Source organism: Electrophorus electricus, chromosome 7 (assembly GCF_041902795.1).
Source record: "Electrophorus electricus isolate QZ-2024a chromosome 7, ASM4190279v1, whole genome shotgun sequence".
Lineage (NCBI taxonomy): Eukaryota > Metazoa > Chordata > Actinopteri > Gymnotiformes > Gymnotidae > Electrophorus > Electrophorus electricus.
In genome coordinates, this window is record NC_137503.1 from 8957685 (window position 1) to 8982133 (window position 24449).

Here is a 24449-nt window from a genome sequence, read left to right on the forward strand (position 1 = left end):
GATGGCTATAGCCATAGGGTAAGTGATGAAGCAGTGATCTCTACATTTATATCTGACTGTGCTACAATAGGATGCAGACACTGGATGACCCAAATGTGTAGGAACAAGTTTCTGGATGCATCATTTTCATTCCAACAACAAACAGTATATTGATACATTACTCAACGAAGAGAAAAAAAAAGGCAGGAGACATCCTCCTATTTCATCCTGATTCCTTCACCACTGGGTCAACCACAGTTTCTGTACTTTCCTAGCTCATATGCTAATCTAAAAAGCGCTTGGCAAGTTAACATCTAAAAAAAATAGAACATATCTGAATGTATGAATTTCATCTGCAAAAAAAGCCATTACATTGAAGTAAAAAAGCTATAACTTACTATAATTTGGTTTTCAACAAGCTAGTTGTGATGAAAAGAGGCTGAGTGTTGGTCAAGAGGGCAGAATTGGCAGGAAGTTGGTTTCTAGATGTTAACATTGCTGACTGCTATACATGGCTGAAGTTATCTGGGGATTGTTGAGGGTAGGCCGTTTGGTTGACATTAGGGAAGGAACAGAGCCATTGATTGGATGTACAAGAGGTTTGGGTAGATTTGTTGATCAGGTTAGTGCTGAAGGAACTCGAAGACCCCCAAGAAAGGCATGCTCAGGAGACAATGGGCCGGCGGCCATGCTTGAGACACTATATAACTGCTATGGAAGGAAATGGCAGACAAATTTGTGTATAAAAGCATAAAACGGTTCATTTATTTTGAATGGCAAATGTGGAACTGGGAATAAAATGCTAATTAGATCAACGATTGGTCAAGGATGTCAAGTGACACCTTACTCTCAACACTGTGTGGTTCTGTGAATAAGTGGTGAGTAGGTTCTAGATTTGTGATTTCTTCAGAACATCTCTCTTCCGTCATGTTCTGTTCCTTCTGTATCTTACACATTTTGCCATTGTCTTTCTTTTCTTTCACTACCTTGCTGGTGTTCACCTTGAAGCATCCGAGTTGATCAAAACCTCTTCTTTTTTTTGTTTGGATTTTTGCACATAGTTCTGTGTTTCTTACTTCAGTATTCTCTTTTCTATTCCTGTCATCTTCCGTGGAGTCTGAATTTTCTAGCACTGTTGATGGTGGTGTTTTAGTAGATACATTTTGTTCATTAGTTTGAGAGAATAATTCAGAATGCATATATTGCTTTGAACATACCAGGGTAAAGTCCTCTCTGGTGGAATATTTTGTGGACCCATCTTTAATTTTTTTTACCTCATTTTTGTCATCTTTACTGAATTCATTTGTTGTGCTTGATAAGTCATATATATCTGCAAGAGGCATATTTTTCTCTTCTTGACAAACGTCACCATCTTCATCTTCCACGCCTCTTTTTCCTTCAAAAGTCTGAAGCGAGCCCATTTTTCTTCTGTGACCAGCTGCATTGATCTGTATATTTGTGTACTCTTGAAAAGGAGTGCTGGGCACATGGCCAAGGAATTCTTTTGGTTCAGTAAGTTGATCATCTTCTGCTATTTCTGCTTGCTCAACAGATGTCAAGATGTGATCAGTATCTGTTGTATCAGTAAAATGTTCAGCACATTTTGATGCTTTCAACTCTCCTAATTTTGCATCAGGGGGAGAATGGAGAGGATCTTCTAAAGATATGTGTTCATCATTCTGTTTCTCCACTGTAGGTTCCTTCTTTTTCATTAGTTTCTACCATTTCTCCAGAGAGGCTTTCAGAAAAGCAAAATATACACTTAGATTCAGTTAATTACTGGGAGCATAACTGTGAAGATGTATAATACTTTAATTCATCTTACCTTCCATCTAGCTCACTGACAGCATCTGTAGCATCTCTTGGATCCTCAAACTCCACAAATGCAAAACCAGGGGGATGCCTGGCTACCCATACACTCCACAAAGGGCCATAATATCCAAAAGCCCTCTCCAACTCATTCTTGTTCCCAATATTACCCAAATTACACACATAAACCTTACAATCTAGTGGACAGTCTTAATTTAAAGAATCTGGAGTGGAGAAAAAAAATGTTTAGTTCTGCATGAGATAAATGAAATACTGAGATACAGCAGTTTTCCAGAAAGACACAGAAAATAAAAAAATACATCTGAAAAGTAAAGTCTGATTTTTCAAGGCTGCAAATAATTCCTGACACTGGCAGAATGGGGACAGATGACAATGAAAACCAGCCTCTCATTTTAAGTTAATGCACTTTCAACTTCAAAGAACAAACCTGCTGGGGGGAAAGGAACAAAACATAGCACGTCAGAAGAAATGATACAAGTTAGACGTTTTTTAGCTAACTACTATCTAATGCAACACAATCGAATATTGCTTGAAAGAAGGAACAAAGCGTCGTCTCCCCTTATATTAGGCTATACGATGAAAACAAAAGTCAATATAGTATGTAGTGGGAGGTAATCTGTAGTTCGTTACTTCGGCTGTTTTCACTACTCCGTTCGGCGAATATTCAATTTAACAAAATAGCTAGCAAGCTAGTTAGCCAAGAACGGCAATTTAACGGAGATCATTCATTATCATTTATAAACACTTTATAAAGGCGAATAGATCCATTAAGTTAACCATTAAGTTAACCATTAAGTTAGTGGCACCGAAATACCGCTAACAAAGTTCTGAGGTTAGCGGACCAAATCAAAATAAGCAATTGGTGTTCGACAGTCCGACATTATTGAGACTCTATACACGATGAATATGATCAATAAATAGCTAGCTAGCTATTTCATTTTATCACGAGGTGCAACTCTATTTCATGAGGCCAAATGCAAAAGATTGTAAGGCGGAATACAGGCTAGTTGCTAGCTAGCTAGCTAGCAAGACAAATTCATTAGCTGTTTTGTCAGCTGATTTTCGGTAAGAACAAAATGTCAAATGAAAGGTCCGAAATCCACAGCCTACATTTTTAATAGGCTCTGATATCATTAAGCTAATTAAAATGTTAAAATATAGATATGCAACAACCTACATCTTTACTCTCCTATTTTGTTATTTTGCTGGGAGTGCGTTTAAACTTACATTTAGAAGTGAACTGGTTTGGTTTTGCAGTCAGTTAAATAAAATATAGGCTAGCTAAACCACCCCGATTCCATCAACCCTTTGGGAAAGAGTAGTGAGAGGGGTCAAAAATTCAGTCTTAGTAAGGTTTAAGCACATTAAGTGTGTTACATAACATGGGTACCTCATCCTCATCACAGGGCATCATGATGCCTCGCTTTATTTTTGTTTCATTAAGCATGTTCCTAACATTTTTAAAATTGTTTTAAAAATTAAATATTTCAGCCATAGATATTAGATATCATACTATAGCTACGTGAAACATGGATAGGCTATGTGTAACCACATGGGGTAGCTTCAGAGTATTTTCAAACAGATTAGTAGGTTACTGCACATTTCCTGATGGCTAGGCAACTGCCAAGATGCCACTGTTGGGCCCCTGAGAAATGCCCTTAACCCTCAATTACTTAAGATGTATTCAGACATAATTATAAGTCACTTTGGATAAAAGTGTCAGATAAAACCCTAATTAGACGTAAATATTTCAAACACACACGATTTATGCTTTTTGATAGTTGTTATGCCCATACTTTTATTCATGTATGTTATTATACATGGTTTCTATACATTCTATACATTACAGAACTGCCAACTCCAAGATTCGCATAACTAGGTAGATGCTTTTCTGACAGAAATGAACAGACTATGCAACTACAACAGTAAACGTTATATTCGTTTAATAGACAATTACTCGTAGACTATCATACATGACTTTTGCTGTAGCAATGCAATCTACCCAATGCATTGCTCTTATTATTATTTTTTGATTCTTAAGTACAATATTTAGTGTGAAACCCTAATTTTCAGTTAAGGGATACTTTAGAATTAGCTCAATATTTTAATCAGTAGGTATAGTCAGTGGACCTAGGAAGTGCACAAGCTAGGAAGTAAATCAAATCTCCCACTGTTCAGTTTGCTTACACAGGTGGGATAAACATATTAAATCAGTTAAGTGAGCTATAATGCCAATCATTACTGAGGCTGTGTGCACCTAAGGAATGTAGCCTGTTCAGGCTCGGACATTCAATAGCTACAGAACATGTGGATGCAGTGAGCTGGGTGGTGGGAGAGAGGGAGAGAGAGAGAGAGAGACCTAGTGTGCATTACAAATAAGTTATTTTCACAAAGACAGGACAATCAAACTTTTTATTTTGCAATAAAATACCTTTTCCTAAAGATAAATTATTACTTTTTCTGATTAATGATTGTAACATGGACCAACAGAGTCATTCCCAGATAAACCTTTTCACTGTTCTGATTAACAGAGCCTGCATTTTGTTAATTTTTGTTGGAACTTGAGTTTTATGCAAGGTTTTATTTACTCTATAAAGCACTTATTTCTTTTCTGCCTTGAAGTCCAAAGTGTGTAAAATATATTTAATGTATGAGCTTGGGGACTACAACATTAACAGGTTATTCCCGGATAGACTATATATTGGATCTTTGTTGACTATTTTCTCTATTTACTCTTTAGTTTAATGAACTCTGATACTAACTGATACCTAGCATGTCAAAATACAGTGTATGAACAAATCAATCATTACGCTTCAGTTTTGTTACTGTCACTGATAGACATATTAGCAGTTTATTTGCCTATAAAACCTTATTTTATGCATTAACAAAACATACTGTGTTTTCTTATTTGGAAATATTGTGAATATGTTCTAAGACAAATGTATTCTCTCTCTCTCTCTCTCTCTCTCACACACACACACACACACGCATATATATATATATATATATATATATATATATATATATATATATATATATATATATATATCTCCAGCAAACTTCTTTAAAAAAATAAAAAATAAATAAAAATTTGGAACCAATAAGTACCAAAGAAAAGAAAATGTGTGGAAGGTGAAGGCAACATTGGGTTCTAGAGTAATTGGAGAACTAGTGGCTGTGGCCCCAAACTAGGTGAGTGGCTACAGCCGATCCCTGGAACAAGATCCAAGATTTCCATTCAGAAAAGTGCAGGCAGGGGAATTCAGGAGAAATATATTATTTATGTACAGAGAGAGAGACACACACACAAATATTCAGAATTGTTGTGAAGTATATATATATATATATATATATATATATATATATATATATACACCCACATGAATCTACAAGATAAAAAAGATAGTAAATGCTATATACATAAACAATAGAAAAAGACAATAGTGTATCCAGACTATTCCTTATGCAAGACTTTTGTAGATACAAATTGCCAAAAACTGACAATGTTAAGTATAGAAATACTGAAAGTAATTAGTGCATGACATTAATTACAAACATTAATACAAAAAAGGAAAAATGTATTCTTTACTTTAAAACATGTCTCTGTGTGTGTGTGTGTGTGTGTGCATTTTTCAGGATGATTTTTTCGAAGTGGCTCAGTATGTAGTTCTGTACCATTATGTAGTTCTATGTGGTACAACAGGGTTTTAACATAAAGATGCGCAAACATGATACATTAGAAGCCATAGGCCAGTGTGAGTTGTCATACAATCTTGTGGCTACAGATTTAAGGCAATTAACCACTACTATTACATACTATGGGTTTGTCTTTTTTAAAAATTATATTGTAATAGTTCTCTAAAATTGCAGCGTACAACTAATTCACAACCACTCCCAGATATTTTTGTTTGTTTTTAAATTGTTGCAACCCAAATCTTATAGCCCTTAAAATCCCAATTAAACAGCATAGCTAAGTTTTTGTTTCTTTACCTTCCTTTGACCCAAGAGTAAAGCAACACAGATGTTTTAAATTTGAGTGAAACAGCAAAATCCCCATTTGTAATAGGCCTACATAATACAATACCTTAGGTATGGAGGGATTTGAAGCCTTTACTTTAACTCAGTTAACTTTTCCTCAATGGATTTATTTTTGTTTTAAAGTTTTATAATAAATGTATAACTACAAAATGAAGAATAGTATTAAATATTTAATACTAACTAAGAACCACTCTTATTAGTTAAGTCAGATAGTTGTGCTAAACAGTTTTAAATAAGCAAATAATGAAGCAAATTTCAGTTTTAGCGGGAGACATTGTTTTGCTAACAATGCAAGGTGTTCTACATGATTTGATTACCAAACATCCAGAACACACATTTACCTTCCTGAGTGACAGTCTCTGTCACACTGCCCTCTTCTTCAGGGGGTGACAATCTCTGCCATACTGCCCTGTCCTTCAGCAGGCACACCCCTGCACTTCACATATTCAGTGTGTCCCTCATGCATCCACCTTTATCGATGGTCACACCCATGCCCTTCACCAGGGGTCCACACTGTCCACTTACAGCAGGGGGTTGAAGTTAATCATCAATGCACTCCCAATGACCTCACATTACCATCCCACTTCTGACTGCAGTGGGAGTAAAGGTTTATGGCAGAAACCACACCTCAGTCTATAAACATGTGCTCTGTTTAACAGACCAATGAGCTAGCTATTTGGCACAGCAGCTGGAACACACATTATCTTCCTCAGGGTCATCTGTCACACTACTTCTCCTTCAGGGGGTGACCGTCTCCATCATATGGAGTCTACCGTACAACAGTAATAAAAACATTTTAGCTGGCTCACACCAAATCTCTTCATAGACCTTACAGAGTATTTTTTATTGGACTAATGCTCACTTTATTTTTTATTTTGAATACTTTAAGTGGTGGTTGAGCTGTCCTTCCAAGATTTAGAGATTCAGATATCTCAGAAGAAACAGCAACTGATATTGCTTTCATCAAACAGTATAAAAATATCCTTTTTTAAAATAGTTTAAGGAATGGAATAATGTTCTCCAAAACCAGTGGTTATTTTATTTATTTATTAATTTTGCAAGAAGCATAACATAGAAGCACATTATAACATGCTAGCAGGGTATCAAACTGGGTTTGCTGCTTTGCTTGAAAGAGAGTTGACGCCATCTTTCTGTTTCATTAAAGTGGCTCCTTTTGTGAATCTTGCTGAATAACTGTCTTTCATTGTAAACAGTATCATTGTCCTATCTATGAAATTCAAATGATTAGGATTTTTAAAATTTTTTTTAAAAAAAAAGTAGTTTTGAATGTTCTGGAGTAATTCTTAAACACACAGCAAGTGCTCTAAAAATGTTGTGCTATGCAAGTATAGGAATAGCCCCACTTGTAATGATCTTTTCTGAATCTGTGTCCTTAAATAGCCCCTGTTTGCTCATTCTTTGGTTCTTGTGCCATCCTCAATGAACAGTTTGCACTTTGCTGAACACCAACCGCTGCTTGCACATAAATTCTAGACAGTATTTAATTCTGTTATCCTCTAAAATGTTACTTGTAGTGGTTGTCTGTCCAAGAAGCAAAATGCAGTACTGGCAACTTGGTATTTCAAAACATGACGTATTGACAAACAACCACCAACATACACAAAATATGTATGTATGTGGTGGTTTTTGGCAAAACGTTATTGGCAAAAGTAAATTTTGCAAAGTTGTAATTATTACATTACTAAGCACATGCTTATTATGAAATAGGCACTCACTCTGTAACACCAATAATTAACTAATTAACTAACACTGCAAAGTATTTTTGTTTACTACAGTGAAACAGCCTTAGGTCTTGAGCTTTTGAGGGGTATAAAGATATAACTAAGAGGATCTAAAACCAGACAGGCCTTAGATTTCAGGATGATCAGAGAGGGGAACATGATGTCTCCTCTCACAAAGAGAACAAACATGTTGAAAATACTTAAGTAACAGCATGTTATTTTGGTTCTTATCCTCAAGGCCGCATCAAGTGTTGTACACAAAAACCGTGCCGTTATTAAACCTAGCTAACTCATTTGACAGAATTGCTCATTTATTCTTGTGTATCCTAACGTAGCTGGCCTTTAACTTATTTTAGTTCGGCCTAAAAACTAGAATTTTTTCACAATAGTCTTATTCACAATAATCTGGTTATTTTCTTGTAATCCATTTTCATTTTTTGTTGACATAATACTGTTGATTCCCTTTCATTTGAGTCGAACATTATAGCCTACTAGACTATTCCATTCAGTTTGTCGTCTTATTTACTCTATGAAGACAGTGTTAACCAACAGTCAGTCTTTAATATTTAATTTAATAAAGTGAAAAGACATTGCTGACGATATCGTTTGTTAAGGTTTTGCCAAGGATAAACTGAATAAATAGAATAACTGTTTAGAATTCAAATATCGCAAACGACCTTGTAATCAGCCATCAGAAAAAAAATAACCAAGGGCATTTTATCCTATGATAACAATTAAAAAATAACCAAGGGCATTTTATCCTATGATGACAATTAAAATGTATCATTGCATTTATCTAAACAATGTTCAGATTGTGTTCATACCACATATCAGGACGTCGACCGCACACAGTTGTACAGGCTGTTCCCACTCAAGCGGCAGCTCGGCACGTAATGGGTTACGGGTCAGGGTGTCTACTAGGACACTGTGTTCTCATCAGAGAAAGCTACAGTACAGCCGGAACATTGAGTTACTTTGTGGATAGTTTACAATACCTGCTCCTAATTTTTACTATAGGCTTCACTGCCCTCCCCTCATTCACGCCATCTCCTCTCTACGTCGTCTCTATCATTTCGCCAGTCCATGAGGCTATGGCAATCGCGTTGATAGTTGTTAGTATCGTGCAGCCTAAAATATTGCCGGTAGAACATTTAGTACTCTTGCTATGAGAGGGCGGGCTTCTTTACACCAGCACGCACAGCGCAGTTAACAAGCTCAGTAGGTACATGTTGCACTTGCCAGTAAGACTTGCTGAAGTTACATGAGGATATATGGGCACACATATCAGAGGGACGGGCGACAAAAGAAAAATATTGTAAGTATTTATTTCATGCTCTTTCACCTGACCATATCGTGACTTGATCTAATATAACGATGTGGCTGAAGAGTAAGAGCTCGCGATAGTCACGGAACAAAACGCTCCATGTTCTAGGGAAATAATAACATATTATCTCTCTTAAATCAAAATCAAAACATAATAAGAATAACTGAAGAACTCACGACGTGTTATTTTTAAAATTGGAAAACAATTGTCATTGTAACTGAGCTTGTTTACTAATTTCAATAAACTAATTTGAGCTTCCAAAACACATATTATAACATCGTGTTCATTTATTGGTTATGTGATGAGCAGTACCGACAGTATATTATATTTTAAACGCGTACAACCTGTACCACACGAGAAACAGGCGGGCCAAACCTTTGTCTTTTATACAGATGCAAGAGTTCGAACTCGCTGAACTCGAATTCGTAGATAAGTACTCCTGCAGGGACACGCTCGAGCAGTCTCATTAAAACCGATGTTTAAGCTACTATTTCGACCAACCACTTAGAGATGTAGCAGGGTATCAAAGAAATCAAAGATGCATAATAAAAATAGCCTAGTCAATCAAGAACGTAAATGTTCGTGTTAATGTGCTAACTTCTAAGTCCTGCTGTCATACCGAATAAATTCAGCGTTTAAGGTATTTCTAGATAAATGTTAGTGCATGCTTATTGCAATATTTCTGTTTTAAGACTGACTGCAACACTCAGAATGCAACTCCTAATTTGGAAATAATGCCTAAAAGGAAGACAGTAAACTCTCATCAGTGAAATGTTATTGCATAAATATGTTTATTACATTTTTGTTTCATAATAAAAAAGTGTGAGTTAAAGCTCAGAGGACTAGAAAGAACACAGAGAACGTGCTTGTGTTTGTGTGTTTTAGCTTGGAAAGTATATTTGCGGACTGATTAAAATGGACCTGCATTTTTAAAAATCTCTGTTAAAGAAGCTCTGGTGAGCTCACACCACACTGTTGAGCTGAGGTTTACTTCAATTATGGTACAAGTAATCAAGTAAAGACACATCAGCCTGTAAAAGAGTGGTAGGTGGAACACAGACAGGCTGATAGATTGTATCATAAATGATGGACAGATAAGTTATCAATAGGATAAAGATTTTAGGAACAGCTAGAGAAGTGACTGTGTATGCTCAACAAGATGCACACAGATGGACAAACAGATAAACAGGCTGTGTAAATGTGGTTTACAAATAGGCCAGATATTTTGTTAATTGTGCTGTAGCATTTTGTTTCAGGACCATCCAGAGACATAAATGAAATTCAGCTTGCTACATCTAGGTTTTTTGTTTTTTTTTAATAATTTTGTAATAACATCCACAAATCTTATTATAGTGTTAGTACTCAGATTTATTTTCCATATATGAGTATCTGCAATATCTGGATTAATGTGAGTATCTGCACTGTATAGATTAATCTCCTGCATGATGTTTTGGGGTGTGTGTGTATTTGCACCCACAAGTGTTTGGATTATTTTATGTCATTGTTACCAACCCATATATATAAGAATGTTTTGCTATATTTATGCTATATAAATCACAGTGCAACTGTTATGTTTTTCTGAGAGTGTCTGTGTCTTTGTGTAGATAAACATTACACTTAGTTCTTTGATTGAGAGCCATGTCCCACAGTGTGTATCATGCAGGACTGGACTGAATGTTCTCTTCTCTGATCTGTTTATGCTCCTGCACCTCTTCAGTCCATCTGCAGACGTAATACTCGTGAGACACCTGTCTTCTCCAAATTTATGACTTCAAACCATTCAGCCTAATTAAAAACCAAACAGCATCACGGTAGAAATAATGTCAGCAATTATGCTGCTAGCTTCTTTTGATTTAATTAGTTGTTTAGACTGATCAGTTAGACTGTACTGTACCTATAGTAGTGTAAAATTTGAACTTGCGGTCGCTTTCACATTTGGTAATGTTTGTTGTGAAATGCTAAACTGAATGGGAATAGAATGATAAGCTTGTTTATTTTAACACTTGGAGGTGAAATGGTAGAGCAATGTGTCTGAGCCATGATGTGAAGGCTGAAATTTGGTATACGGCATCAGATTGTGCCAGGAACTGTGAATAGAGGGAACATAGTGTTCCCCTGCACACTCATGAGCTTTAGTGTACACTCACACACATGCTTCCTCTCCTATACACGCACACACACATACACAGAGAGAGAGACAGAGAAAGAGAGAGCGAGACCAAGGTGACTATGGATAAGTTAAGAGACAAAGACCAGGTTAGAAAGAAAGACACAGAAACTCTCTCAGTCACCACAAGTGTAAGTGGTTATGGACAAGGGAGACTCTGCATTGTGTTTTTGTCATGAAGATTTTATTCTTATAACAGGAATAAACAGCCTTTTAGCATTGTTTAGGACAGCCTGTGTCTCTTCTCTCCTCTCCTCTATGATTTTATCTCTCCATATTGGACATATGTCAAAATGGAAGAGGCAGGGAAGAGGGGAGCAGATTTATGACGGGGAAAGAGGGAAGGGAATGTGCCAACATAGCTATGCTGTACGAATATAGGTTATTCTATGGGGTAGAATTTTGTGTAATTAGAATATTACAGCATATGTATATTTTAACTCTTTCACAGACTAGTAATTGTACAACTAGGGAATTCTAAGGAATTCTGTGGTATGTGAAGATATTTCATGAATCATCAAATACTAAATAAATAAATCCAGGATTAAAATAGCTGGTTTTCTGTAATAATACTAAAATATCACAGTTAGAAGCCACTAGAATCAGAAAGCACTGTTTAACATGTATTGTGAGACCAGATTATGGTGGCATGTCTCACTACCTCACTTTCTAATAGACTAAATTTGCAGCTATTTTGACCTTGTAATTACAAGATGTTAATGTGGCTAATTACCAGATGTGGGTGTGGGTATTTTGTAACTTGTCATAACAATCATTCAATTTATTTATTTATTAATTAATGAAAATTAATGGAAAGCTATAAAACATTCTATAGAGAGATGCAGTTCCCCACTGGCAATTTAAAAATGAATGTTTCCAACTGAGTGCAAGAGCTCCTACAATGTTAGAGGCTACTCTGGCCATATTTTAGAGGTTTATGAAGTTAACTTCACAAAGAAAGCTAGTAAGCATGGGGAGTGAACGTCCAACACATTCTGCTGAAACACAGAATGGCTTGTATATGCACAAATAATGATGCCAATCCAAATAAACTGTTAATTTGCTCAGATATCTTAGACTGCTCACTCAACAAATAAAGTCAGACCCAATAATGAAAGATGCAAATGAACAATATGGCACTTGGTTAAGTATTGTTAGTCTACTGATTGGAATTACTGTTCTAGGGCGTCATGACTTGAGCTCTGGAATGTGTTACAGTAGATCCTGGGTTTCTCAGATTAACTAAATTAACTAAAAAAAAATCACCACACCACTGGTCTTTATGTTATTTTTTTTTTTAATATATCTATTATAGGTATCTACATATCTATCTTACATGTCCGCACATTTTATAACCACATCTACTTTAATTTTTCTCAATTTTCATAAATTAAAATGCACGTTTATATTAGGAACCCACCAGGGACTTTGTATAAAGAACCATTTTACTGTATGATATGTGCATATGGTGAGCTGTGCATAACATTTCTGATTTGTTTGCATTTTAGGGGAACTAGAACATGTCTGAGTTCTGAGATGGCCACACTTGAGGATGAGTCTTTGACTAGCCAGTCCTGTATTCCACTGTTTGCCTCAGAGGGTATAGACATCACAGCAAACAAGGACAAGGGAGTCTGCAAGGTTAGTCAAATTGTCTCCTTAGTTCACCCTCTTTACATCTCAGTTATGATATCCTAATTTGCATATTGTTTTTATTATGCATTACTGATGTCTTAGCTTCTGGTCATCAAAATAATTGACAAAATAATTGATAAACATTTGATATATGGATTCAACATTGGATTCAAACATATTTGTCGCACCAAACACTATTATATATTATCTGGTCCTTGTTTTAATTAATTCATTAAATTAATGTATGTGACATTTGTTTCTTTACCATTGTGCAAGTGGTCATACTGTCAGATGGGTGGAATATGTTGAGTGGAACATGTTCAACTGTTTTAATGCAGATTAAACAAATACAGCTGTTGACATTTTTAGCAAGGGCCTAAAGAAACATTTTTGACTTGGAATAATAGTTTCATACAGACCACAAATAGTGTTCAACTGAAACACGAAATATAGGTCTATGAAAAGAAAATGAAAAAGTGATGGAACATGTCCTTACCCAAAATGTCTCTTTTCATTGAAACAGTCTTGATGTGATCTTGACACAAGCAGTTGCTTTTTTAGATACAAATGCAAAAGAGCTTCACCTTGATGTTTCACTTGGAATACTTTGGCTTATATTATTTGATTTCAGAAGAATTAAACTGCAGAATAACTGAACAATATGATGGATATTTGTTACTCTTTTCCTCCCCCTCGACAGATTGTGAAGAGTCATGGTACAGAAGGGGATAGGCCTATGATTGGGGACAAGGTGTATGTCCACTACACTGGCAAATTGCTTAATGGGAAGAAATTTGACTCCAGTTATGACCGCAAGGAGCCTTTTGTCTTCAATGTGGGCAAAGGTAATGATGTTTGATTTTTATCTTTACATTCAACTGACCTCACCAGCTTCTGGTTGTGATTTAATCATCCCATCTTATATCTTTTTTCACAGCGCTAAAGATTCAAATGATCCTGAACATGCTATCACTGTTTATCTGATCACAAATCATGAACATAAAGCCTGGGATATGATGTGTATAAGAAGTCATATAAAAAAACTTTTAAGTTGGTAAGAGAGGAAGCATTTGTTCTGTATACCTTTAGCAGATAAAGCTCAAGATCAAGGTGTTTTACACTTTGGGGGGGGGACGACAAATAATATAGTGAAGTCTCCCAATTCATAGCTTTACAGTCATAAACTAACTGATTTCTATATATTATGTAGAGTAAATATATTTTAAAACCTTTTTAATTAATACTTGAAATGTTACTACAATGCATATACATTAGCTTTAAGAAGAGGTTTATAAATAGCAGCATGCACCCATCCAAGTCTACTTATGCACTGCATGATAGCTTCAATTCAAAAATTGTTAGTGTTATAGATGAGATTGCACCAGTTATAACCATGTCATGCCAACAAAAAGCACTACCGAGAAATAATACTTCTGTTGAAATTCATAGGAAAGAATGTAGGAAAGATGAACACAGATGTGAAACAAAATTTCTGAATCACAAAGAAGTCTTCAACAATAGACTGCATGATTATAATAGAATGTTAGACAAAGCTAGATCATCCTTGTTCTCCAAAATGATCAACAGTAACATTACAAGTAGGAAATTACTTTTGCTATAGTTTACAAACTAGCATTCTACTAGCATTCTACTTCTTTGTGAATCAGAAATTCTACTACATGTATGTCTCCTGAATTAGTATCAACTGAGTGATGTAATGAGTTTGCTTCCTAAAATCAACAATATCAGACAAGCCGTTAATACTTCAATATACACTACTTAGTCCATGTCCTTTCCATCAGAATGTAAAGATGTAATGGTTCAAATTTCCCAGTTTAGTGTTATTAACAGTGAAAATGTAAACAATATGGTGAGTTACCTCAAATAATCTACTTGCAGCCTTGACACTTTACCAAGCATATTTTTAAATAATGTGTTTCACACAATGGCAGATAACATAGTTTGTTCAGACAGTAAACACCTCACTCACATCAGGTATCTTTTCCTAAAATACTGAAAACTGCTGCTGTGACGCTTCTCCTAAAAAAGAAAAATCTGGAAACAACTCTGTTAAGTAATTACAGACCAATTTCCAATATACCATTTACTGGAAAACTGTTCACTGAGTAAAATGTCTTTAAGCAAACGATTGGTTTTCTGTTCTAAACTAGCTGACTAGTCAAAATTCAATCAGGATATTGGCCTCCTCATAGTACTAATTGAAATGCTCTAATTAAAGTAATTAATGACATTTTGTATAAATACAGATGCTGGGAAAGTATCGTTCCACTACTGCTCTATCTCACCATAGCCTTTGATGAGATCCTGGTAAGATGGATTAGTGAGTTGATGTCTCGTTCACATATGACATCCAGCTTGATGTCATCCATGTAGATGAGGTGTCTGATGGTTGCTACATTCCATAGATGGTATCCATAACCACTCTTGGTGGTGATATCACTGAAGGGATTCAGGCCTATGCATTACAACTGTGGGTACAGGGCATCTCCTTGGTAAATCCTGTACTTGATGTTGACTCATGCAGTTGGCTTGAAGTTGGCCTCTATGGTTGTCTTCCACAGCCCTATTGAGTTCTTTTTGAAGGCTCTCGGAGTCTCGTTGATGCATTCTAAGATCCATGTGTAGGGTAATGCACCATAGACTTTCTTGTAGTTAATCCAGGCAGTGCACAGGTCTTATCTTACACTCTCGAGTGACTGTTTTATTCACCAGTAGTGGGTACTCGGCTCCTTTGGTGTTCTTGCTAATACCATTTACCTACTTAACTCAGCCGCAATGATGCCTGACATGAGCTTCCATGTTGTGCAGAGGCAGGTTATCGGCTGGTAATTGGTTTTTGGCTGGTAGACTATTATCGGTTGGTAGACTATTCAGGGTGGGTTCCATCCATTAGCACCTGGTTCCTCTGCTAAAGTGATGGTTACTAGATTCTGTTCAGGGAGGTTGCTATAGTCTACTCTCAGGTTCAGTAACCACTGGGCATTGTTGTTGTGTAATGTCTCCCATATGCCTTTTCAGTATTGTTCATTATCTGAGTCTTTTCTCATGCTGTTACCCTGCTGAGAGTACACATTGGATGGCTCATGGAGAACATCCTGCTTATTCTCCTGGCTTCTACTTCTCTTGTGTTCCTATTCAGCTGGGCAGCCATTGCTGTTAATCTTTGCTTGGTAGTCTCCAAGACCACAGGTATGGACAGCTTGTACTTCTCAGGTACCTTCATCATGCTTTTCTGCATTTCTGATAGCTGGCTAACTTCTCACAATGTTGCCCTTATCTTGGCCTACAATCTCCTTCTCTGTGGAGTACACTGCTCCTTGATGATGTTCATCTTGTAGCCAAGCAAATCAAGTATCACTGTTGCTGTGGCGTATATCAGCTAGTTGGTCTGGGTGATGGTCACAGTAGTGATCGTCCATGGCGCTGCATTCACACCTTTCAGCAGTATTACAGGTACTTCACTTGGTCTTGGTAGTCTGCTACGAGTAGTGCCCAGCCTAGCCATGATCTTCAATCTCAGATCAGCAGCTCTGGTGTTGAGCTTAGTGCATGGGTTCATTGGATCTTGGTTCCCAATTTTAAAGTTTGAGGGTGATGATGACTCCCCTCTGACTGGTCGGCCTGGCTCCCCCTTGCCATAGCATTTGTGCTGTATCTCATCGATCTCTAATTGTGACAGCATCGTTGTAGAAAGAGGGCCTTCATCACCCATGCAAGCAAAGTGCTTCAGATACACAGTTGCTCACTGAAATCTGAAATCACTGGAAAGTGTGTGTGTGTGTGATATATATATATATATATATATATATATATATATATACACACACACACACACACACACACACACACACACACACAAACTTCCGCAGTGATGCATGAGGAGGGATGTGCCAGTTATTTTAGCGGCTATGTTAATAAATTTACATGTAGCACATCTAGAGCAGTTCCAGGCTACAGTACTACAGCCATTATTTTAATGATCGTTTAACTCAATCTTGACAAGCATGTCTTTTTATTTAAAGAGGACATTTTGTATTACTGTCAGCATACATTCTACACATTCAGCACACTTGTTCTGCCGGTTTCCAGTGAATTCAATGCACTGCCCAATAATAATTCCTATTAAATTGCAAGTTTATTTTACATTCTCATGATCTCAGTTACACACAATTACAAGAATGTTTGTGAGCTACTATTGTCCAATATCAGGTCATGCCACCTCATTATAGTGGTCAGTGAGACTATGTCTTGGTCTTGGAAGGTGTGACTTCATCATTGTAAAATACAGAATTTCTTTTGTTTGAGGCACTCTATTGTTTATTCCTGTGATATTGACAAACAAGCATTCATAGACAGACACTCCAATGTTCTGTGGCGGAATTTCTTAATATATTTTGGACCTATTTGGTTTCTCAGTAATAGCAAGCCATCCAGCCCCTGAGGTAGCAGAACAACCATCACGCAACACTGGGATAAGGTTTTGATGTTTTCTGATATGTAGGATTCTATACGAAGTGTATCCAAATATAATGCTGTGTAAATTTGCCCAAAGGTTTTGTCTCATGTGTCTATCAAACACTGATCTACTAGTAATGTGTAACATCTAAGTTGTTTAGCAGACTTGAAAGGGGCAACAGTGGCTATCTGGAGGCCAGAGGGTTCTTCTCATTGAATGTTCCTCTTGTTCAGTGTCTTGTATAGTAAATGTATGCATATTAAACCTTTTCATACTGATGAAAAATGTTCTGATGTTCTGAGGTGCAGGAGAGGCCTGTATATCCCTAGTTGTCACCATAGGGTCACATGATTGAGGACTCTACAAGACACACCTGCACTGAGTTTTGCAGGATGCACAATCCAATTCAGAGGAGCAATCCTGTTGAACTTCTGCAAACTATCTGCTTGATAAACTAATGGGCTTGGTAGCCCAAATCTTTAGAAACCCTTTCCTTATTAATTAAGCTTATTTATTCAGAAAAATTTATTCTAAGGTCATCTGATAATTTTTATTTATATGGGCACATGCTGCAGTAGAAATCTTGTGAAGAGCTATAATTATACTTGTGTTTTTTATATATATTTTGGTGTGTTTTTGTCAAATAAGTCTTTCTTTGTTTATGATTATGACTTTGAAGAAGATCAGATCTCATTTTAGGGTTCGGAAGCTTTTTCTTGCAGCAGTGCAACTCGTGCACTAGTGGTAGTCTGGAACGTCTTTATTACTTTTTTAGGATGACATTAACATAACTGGTACAATTATGTAGCATTACACATTCATAATCTTCTCTGTTTCCTTCTCATAGGCCAAGTGATCAAAGCATGGGATATTGGTGTGTGCTCCATGCAGAAAGGAGAGGTGTGTTTGCTGCTATGTAAGCCTGAATATGGTTATGGGTCTGCTGGCAGTCCCCCAAAGGTCCCTCCTAACTCCACTTTATTGTTTGAGGTAAACACCAAGAGCACCCCAGACAATTTGTTTGCACAAAAATACATGCTTCCAGTATGATTTTGTGTCTGACTAGGTAGGAAGAATTTGTTTTGTAACACCAGGACAGTAAATGAAAAAAGTTTTTAAAGTTTCCTTGAAGTTAGTTTAACTCAATTTCAAATTTAAATTTCAACTTTATTATCCAAGTAGGAAATTCAGCTGGTCAGTTGTGCAAAAGGACATGTAAACATAACATAATTACCAGCACACTTTTCCCTCAACCCCCTCCCCTCAGCTACCCTCAGCTATTTCAATTATATGTACAGTATATAAAAACAAAGAGAGGCAGCTTATCACATTAGGTTCCAAATCTGTACACTTTGCTGAATTTATATATAGCAGCAGGAACAAAGTTGTATTCATTCTCCCCCAGAGTCTATAGTCTTGCTTTGAGTGTTTCATAATACATTGAAGATTTTATAAGACCAGGTCAGTGTAGATCTGAGTAAGTGGCAACTGCTCAGTTCCTATAGTCTTACTCATTTTCTTATTTAATCTCAGGAGTATGACACACACATTTACAAACATATATGTCGGACCAAAACATTAAAACACTCTACACACTAATACAGATCAATAGAAAGGTTGCAGAACAGAACCATTAACACTACAGCAGCTCAAATGGTATAAAAAAGTAGTTTGTTACACTTGAATAATGTTTTAACAATATAGCAGTAATCAGGTGATATTATTTCTCTCGCCTTCTTCTTCAGGTAGAGCTACTCAGCTTTAGAGGGGAGGAGCTTACAGAGGATGGTGGAATATTGAGGAGAATAAAGGTCAAAGGTGAAGGCTACAACAATCCCAATGAAGGGGCCACAGTCCATGGTACATCTAACTATCCTTCAGAGGTCTTACATAAAGTCTGATGTTTCACAGTATAGTTATTACATGGATATTATACTCTTGCCCTTATTGCTTTGAGCATAAACATAACTTATACAAACCTGCTGTTTTACCTGTGTGACATAGTGCACTTGGAAGGAAGGTGTGATGGTTGTTTGTTTGAGAAACGAGATGTTACCTTTGTGGTGGGTGAGAGTGAAGATAAGAGTATTCCCCTGGGAGTTGACCGGGCCATGGAGAAGATGCAGAAAGGGGAATGCTGTCTATTATACTTAAAGCCAAAGTAAGTTCAGGGATTGGCCAATCATTGCATTTATTGCAATAAAATTGTCAAAATAACATTTGTGCAATATACATCTTAAGTATAAAAGTACACGTTCCAATATACATTTCACATAGCCATATGTAAATATATGAAAAATAGGATACTGCATAAGCCCATTTTAAATTTGTTTTAAAACATTTTACAAGTTCCACTGTTAATGTATTATACTCTGTTTTTACAGATATGGCTACGGAAAAGAAGGAAAGCCAGAATATAACATTGGTCCAAATGCAGAGCTGTTGTATGAGGTCACCCTCAAAGATTTTCAGAAGGTACAGCCTTGTACTGAGAACCAAAGTTTATAATTAGTTCAGAATATAATGTAGTGTTAACCGATATGAAGATCTGTATAGTCTTGTATTTACATAACTTGGAATAGACCAAAAGAAATGTAGACAAGTCTACTTCAAATGGTTTTTCTTGTAAGCATATATTTATTTCAAATATAACTGAAAGAGCTGGATTCCTCAACAACAATGAAAAAATGGTCAGATCAATATTTAATGTAGAGTCATGATTAGGAATAGTTTATATCAGGAAAACAGAAAGACAAAAAACTCCCTCTAGTGCTCAGACAGGGAACAATGCACAAGCTGATTTTCATGTTCCACAGGCCAAAGAATCCTGGGAAATGGACTTGAATGATAAATTAGACCAGGCAGTTCTGGTTAAACAGAAAGGGACCCATTACTTCAAGGTGAGAACAATTTTTCAACTTGGCTCCCCTTAGGAAAAAATTATATATGGACCATATTCATGTGTCAGTTGTAATGATAACTATAAAACTAATTTGAAAGCACATACTTCTTTACTTAAAGATCAAATTACTAGAATGTAAACATAATTGTTATACTGTTAAATTATTCCATTAATGTATCTTGGAGTAATGGATTCACAATATTAGTTGGGATGTCTGTGAGGGATTGTTTTTTTTTTTTTTTGCACAAAGCTGTTGTACAGAGGTGTTTGATAATATGTATGGGCATTCTTTTTAGGCTGGGCGGTACCACCATGCCATCATCCAGTACCAGCGGATAATATCATGGTTGGAGATGGAGTGTGGAGTTGGCAAGGAGCAGCAGCAGGCCATCCAGGCCATCCTGTTGGTGGCGCATCTGAACTTGGCTCTGTGCTACCTACGCCTACGAGAGTACTCTCAAACAGTTGAAAACTGCAACAAGGTAGAGTACCTGAGTGATGGGTGAACCCCCACAGCTGTAGCTCTGCAGTGAAGACTGAATCAGTGTAACGTGTGCATGTATCTTGTTGGATCATTTTGCTCTGGTCACATCACTACAGGTGATGGAGCTGGACTCTGAGAACGAGAAAGCTTTGTATAGACGAGGAGAGGCTCGTCTCTTGCAGAATGAATTCAGTCTTGCCCTGGTGGACTTCCAGCAAGTTCTGCAGGTGAACCCCTCAAACCGTGCTGCCCGTTGCCAGATTGCTGCCTGCCAGCGCAAAATGCGGGAACACCATGAGCGTGATAAAAAGATTTATGCCAACATGTTCCAGAGGTTCGCTGAACATGATGCCAAGGTATGTACATTGTCATGATCTCTATAACTCTAAAATATTAAAGAGTTTTTATAATTTTGTATAAAGGTTGTATAATTTAGTTACCTTTATACAGTAGCTTTGGTGAACCTTACCCAGCTGAAAGCTAAAATGTTATGGGGCCAACCATCTTCTTCAGCGGGACATACTTTCTCCTTAACACACAATTTGGTATTCTGAGCCTCAGCCTCCTAATGTTTGAAGAGGGAATTGTATTAGAAAGCTTGATTTCATTCAAATGACATTACAGTTCTTATTAAAGTTGTAAATGTAGACTACACCTCATATTTACTTTTTAAAAATAGCCTATGTCATTTTAAGCAGGTTTATGAAGATTTGAGCATGCCAAGAAGTATTTGTGGTGGCAACGGGTTCTTGTCATAATCACTAAACAACTCTGGTCACTGCATGTGTCTGAATATGACAAAGGGTGCATAATTTAGAGTTGCTTAGTATGTTTTTAGCATTGCTTATGTGTGCAAAACCTCAAAAGATGTATTCAAATGCTGAATGTTTCAAACAAGAGAGAAGGCAACAAGAAAAGCCTTACCTCCAATGTGTAGAACCAGTCAATAAAACTCTATGTGATTAATTCTTACAACGAAAACGGTCCTGCAGCTCTGAGTATGGTTAGCTAACTGTACTGTACAAGGCTTATAAGTGTTCTATGCCAAACCGTGTTTATGTGTAAATGAGATTGGAACAGTTACTGTCTATACTCAGAACTGCTCAGCCCTATAGCAGAAAAGAGGCTATTGTCTTGGCTGGTTCATAACTATTTGGAGTAAAAAGACAATTTTGTAAGTTGTAAACCTTTCATTTCGATTCACTGGAAAGAATATTACTACAGAACATTTTTATATTACAATTTTCATGTCTTTCTAGCGCACAGCACTGATAAATTGCAGAGGCCCAAAGCTGTACTGGGACTAGAATTATGTTCTGAATTTCCAAGAGGCTTTGTTTTTTTAAAGAAATTTCACTAAACTGTTTTGGCTGCAGGTGGGCGTATTGAAAAGGAAGAAGGAGGAGAGCGTTGGAGTGTTGGATCATAGTAGTTTAGTTGTGAAAAGGCCTTGCCAAAGTCAGGATGGCTCATAAAGCCACACATCCCAACAGCCAGTGCCTGTGATTGGGTGAAGCAGATGAGTTGGGGCAGCGATGAGAGGCATGGATCAACCCCAGCCTTCACATGCCTTCACTACCAACCACATGATGTAACTGCTGTGATATGTCATGATGTGATTGCTACCACTTGGGACTTAAAGGGGATGATGCTAGGATAAATTGTGAATAAGAGCGTTGAACACTGAAGAGGCTGTAAACCTACATCACATTCCTACAAATAAACAAAAAAACAACAAATAAACCTCGCGCAATCCGCACAACCACTGGGATTTAACACTCAACCTTTGTCATATGCACCCCATCTCTGCAAGGTATATGTAATAAAATTGAGTTTTATGATGTGGCAAACAGAATTCAGTCTAATACTGTATACAGGATATGGGCATATTTTATTCTGTAGGGAACAATTTATTGGTGAGTTACTAATTGGCAGAACTTGTTTGCAGTGTTGTGGTGTATAGAAGATGTGTTGGGATATTTCATGATGCTTAGATAATTGACCACAATGGACAGCTGGACTCCAAAATACTGTAATGTCCCCATTAGCCAGTTTTGTCTTTGCTATTGACACAATGCAATATTCCCTATGGGAACACAGATTGGTGATTGTCTGCTTGACTGAAAGGCTGTGGCTGTCATGCATACTCACAGAGGGTCAAAAAAGGTCTCAGAAGAGCTGTCTCTTGAATCTCCATGTCTACACAAAACGTCTGCATGTACATGCATACAAACACATACTCGTACATAGGCATGTGCGCATGCACTCATGTGCATGCACATGCACACACACGTAAACTTATTTAAAGAGACTGCTGTTGCATGCTTTGGTGGAGGTTTCTGGGTCTGTCTTAGACTTGGGAGCATAATTTAAAGGAACAACAAGCTTTAAACCTGTTAAACAGGATATGTTCTTGACTCCAGTCCATTGTCTGTTACTTAGTATTTTGCATTTTACTGTGTAAAAAACATTTGTGCTAGGGTCATTCAACCACATATCTGAAAAAATTACTACCACCTTTCATCTAGAATCATTTTCCAAAACATTGCAGCAAGGATTAATTAGAATACGCTGCCAATAAAATTATGATATCAGTGTGAATCTTTTGGAAAATGCATGTTAACTGTTGGATGTCGATTTCCAAAATATTTGCATTGCATTTTACTTTTAAGTCCCTTCCCATTTCAGATTGTTGAGATTATCATCATATTCCTGTATGAAATCACAAATATTTCATGTTGGTTGTTAAATCTTTTTGTTTACAGTTTTGATGCATTAAGAGACAGGCCTATATATCTACAAAAAAATAGAAGAAGTGAATTAAGTTTTTGCATTTGTGTTTTTGTGCTTAAGGCATAATGTTAATGTTTTTGTGCTTATTGATTAGAAATCTAATGTCGACTGATTGCATATCTTGACCAATCACAACTAACAGGTATTTTACAAGACTGTCAGTTTAATCCATTAGATCCATTCAGATGAATATGTTAATATGGAAGAAAATGTGATATTTAGCCAACAAGGTGGCAGCTACATATCAAATGTTAGCCCATACACCTAACAGAAGAATGAAAAATTGTGTGTGTGTGTGTGTGTGTGTGTGTGTGTGTGTGTGTATGTATGTATATATATATATATATATATATATATATATATATATATATATATATATATATATATATATATATATAAAAATAAAAGTAGGCTGTCCATTTCTGATTTTGCAGGGTTATAATTTATATTCAATTCCATTATATTCTATGCTACTCTGTTCTAATTTTCAAATGTTTTAATGAAGATTTAGTAGGAAATAGTTTAGAGTATGGAAATTTTAGTATGTACTCAATAAACATGCATCATCAAATATTTCACTTCAGAAACCACAAAACAAGGTACAACCATAGAACATGATGAGCATCACTGAATAAACCTGTCTTGCACTCACTTCAGACAACTTTCAGCAATTCCCCTCCTTTACTCATATAAATATGAACATTCTGATGATTTTAAAAATGTGGATAAAAACAGGATATATTTTAATTTTGCATATTTGTAACAGAGAAATCTCTGTCACTTTGGAAGGTTTAATGGGTGCTCTGGCTGCAGGTTGATGAATCCTCCCCTGCTGTGATGGTGTAGCCCAGTGTGAGGAACCTTGATCATGGGCATGGCTCTGATGGAAAGGGCAGTTGTATGTGTAGAGATATGTGGACAGTGTCATGTGGAGTGGACACTCCCGAGAGGTGAAGGCATTGTGATGAAGACTGAAGGGGAGGCTGGTGTGATGGAGACAGTCATTTAGGACGGTCAAATTGGTGCACTGGCTACCATGCCAGAGAGCTGGCTCTTTGGTCCAGTGGTCGTAGCACAG

The 24449-nt window shown here is 36.7% G+C and overlaps 1 protein-coding gene across 2 annotated transcripts; it reads left to right on the forward strand.

The window, feature by feature from the left end:
* The first annotated feature begins 8696 nt into the window (after positions 1-8696).
* On the forward strand, positions 8697-23755 carry fkbp5 (FKBP prolyl isomerase 5). 2 transcript variants are annotated; one of them, XM_027007816.3, is made up of 11 exons: positions 8697-8904; positions 12589-12721; positions 13416-13560; positions 18040-18182; positions 18938-19052; positions 19197-19353; positions 19577-19667; positions 20009-20092; positions 20391-20576; positions 20695-20934; positions 21955-23755. In XM_027007816.3, exons 1-11 carry the CDS (start codon positions 8861-8863, stop codon positions 22051-22053), a joined length of 1437 nt encoding a protein of 478 aa, XP_026863617.1. In that variant the 5' UTR covers positions 8697-8860; the 3' UTR covers positions 22054-23755. The 2 variants fall into 2 exon arrangements, with proteins under 2 accessions (XP_026863617.1, XP_081574372.1); XM_081718246.1 differs by having other exon boundaries at positions 18040-18092.
* Positions 23756-24449: the final 694 nt, after the last annotated feature.

What these genes read in the sequence shown, in the direction of transcription:
- fkbp5 (XM_027007816.3), top strand. Translation starts at nt 8,861, where the DNA reads ATGGGCACACATATCAGAGGGACGGGCGACAAAAGAAAAATATT. An exon ending in TGTCTTCAATGTGGGCAAAG is followed by an intron (nt 13,561 to 18,039) that starts GTAATGATGTTT and finishes TCCTTCTCATAG; the next exon opens with GCCAAGTGATCAAAGCATGG. An exon ending in CCCTCAAAGATTTTCAGAAG is followed by an intron (nt 19,668 to 20,008) that starts GTACAGCCTTGT and finishes CATGTTCCACAG; the next exon opens with GCCAAAGAATCCTGGGAAAT.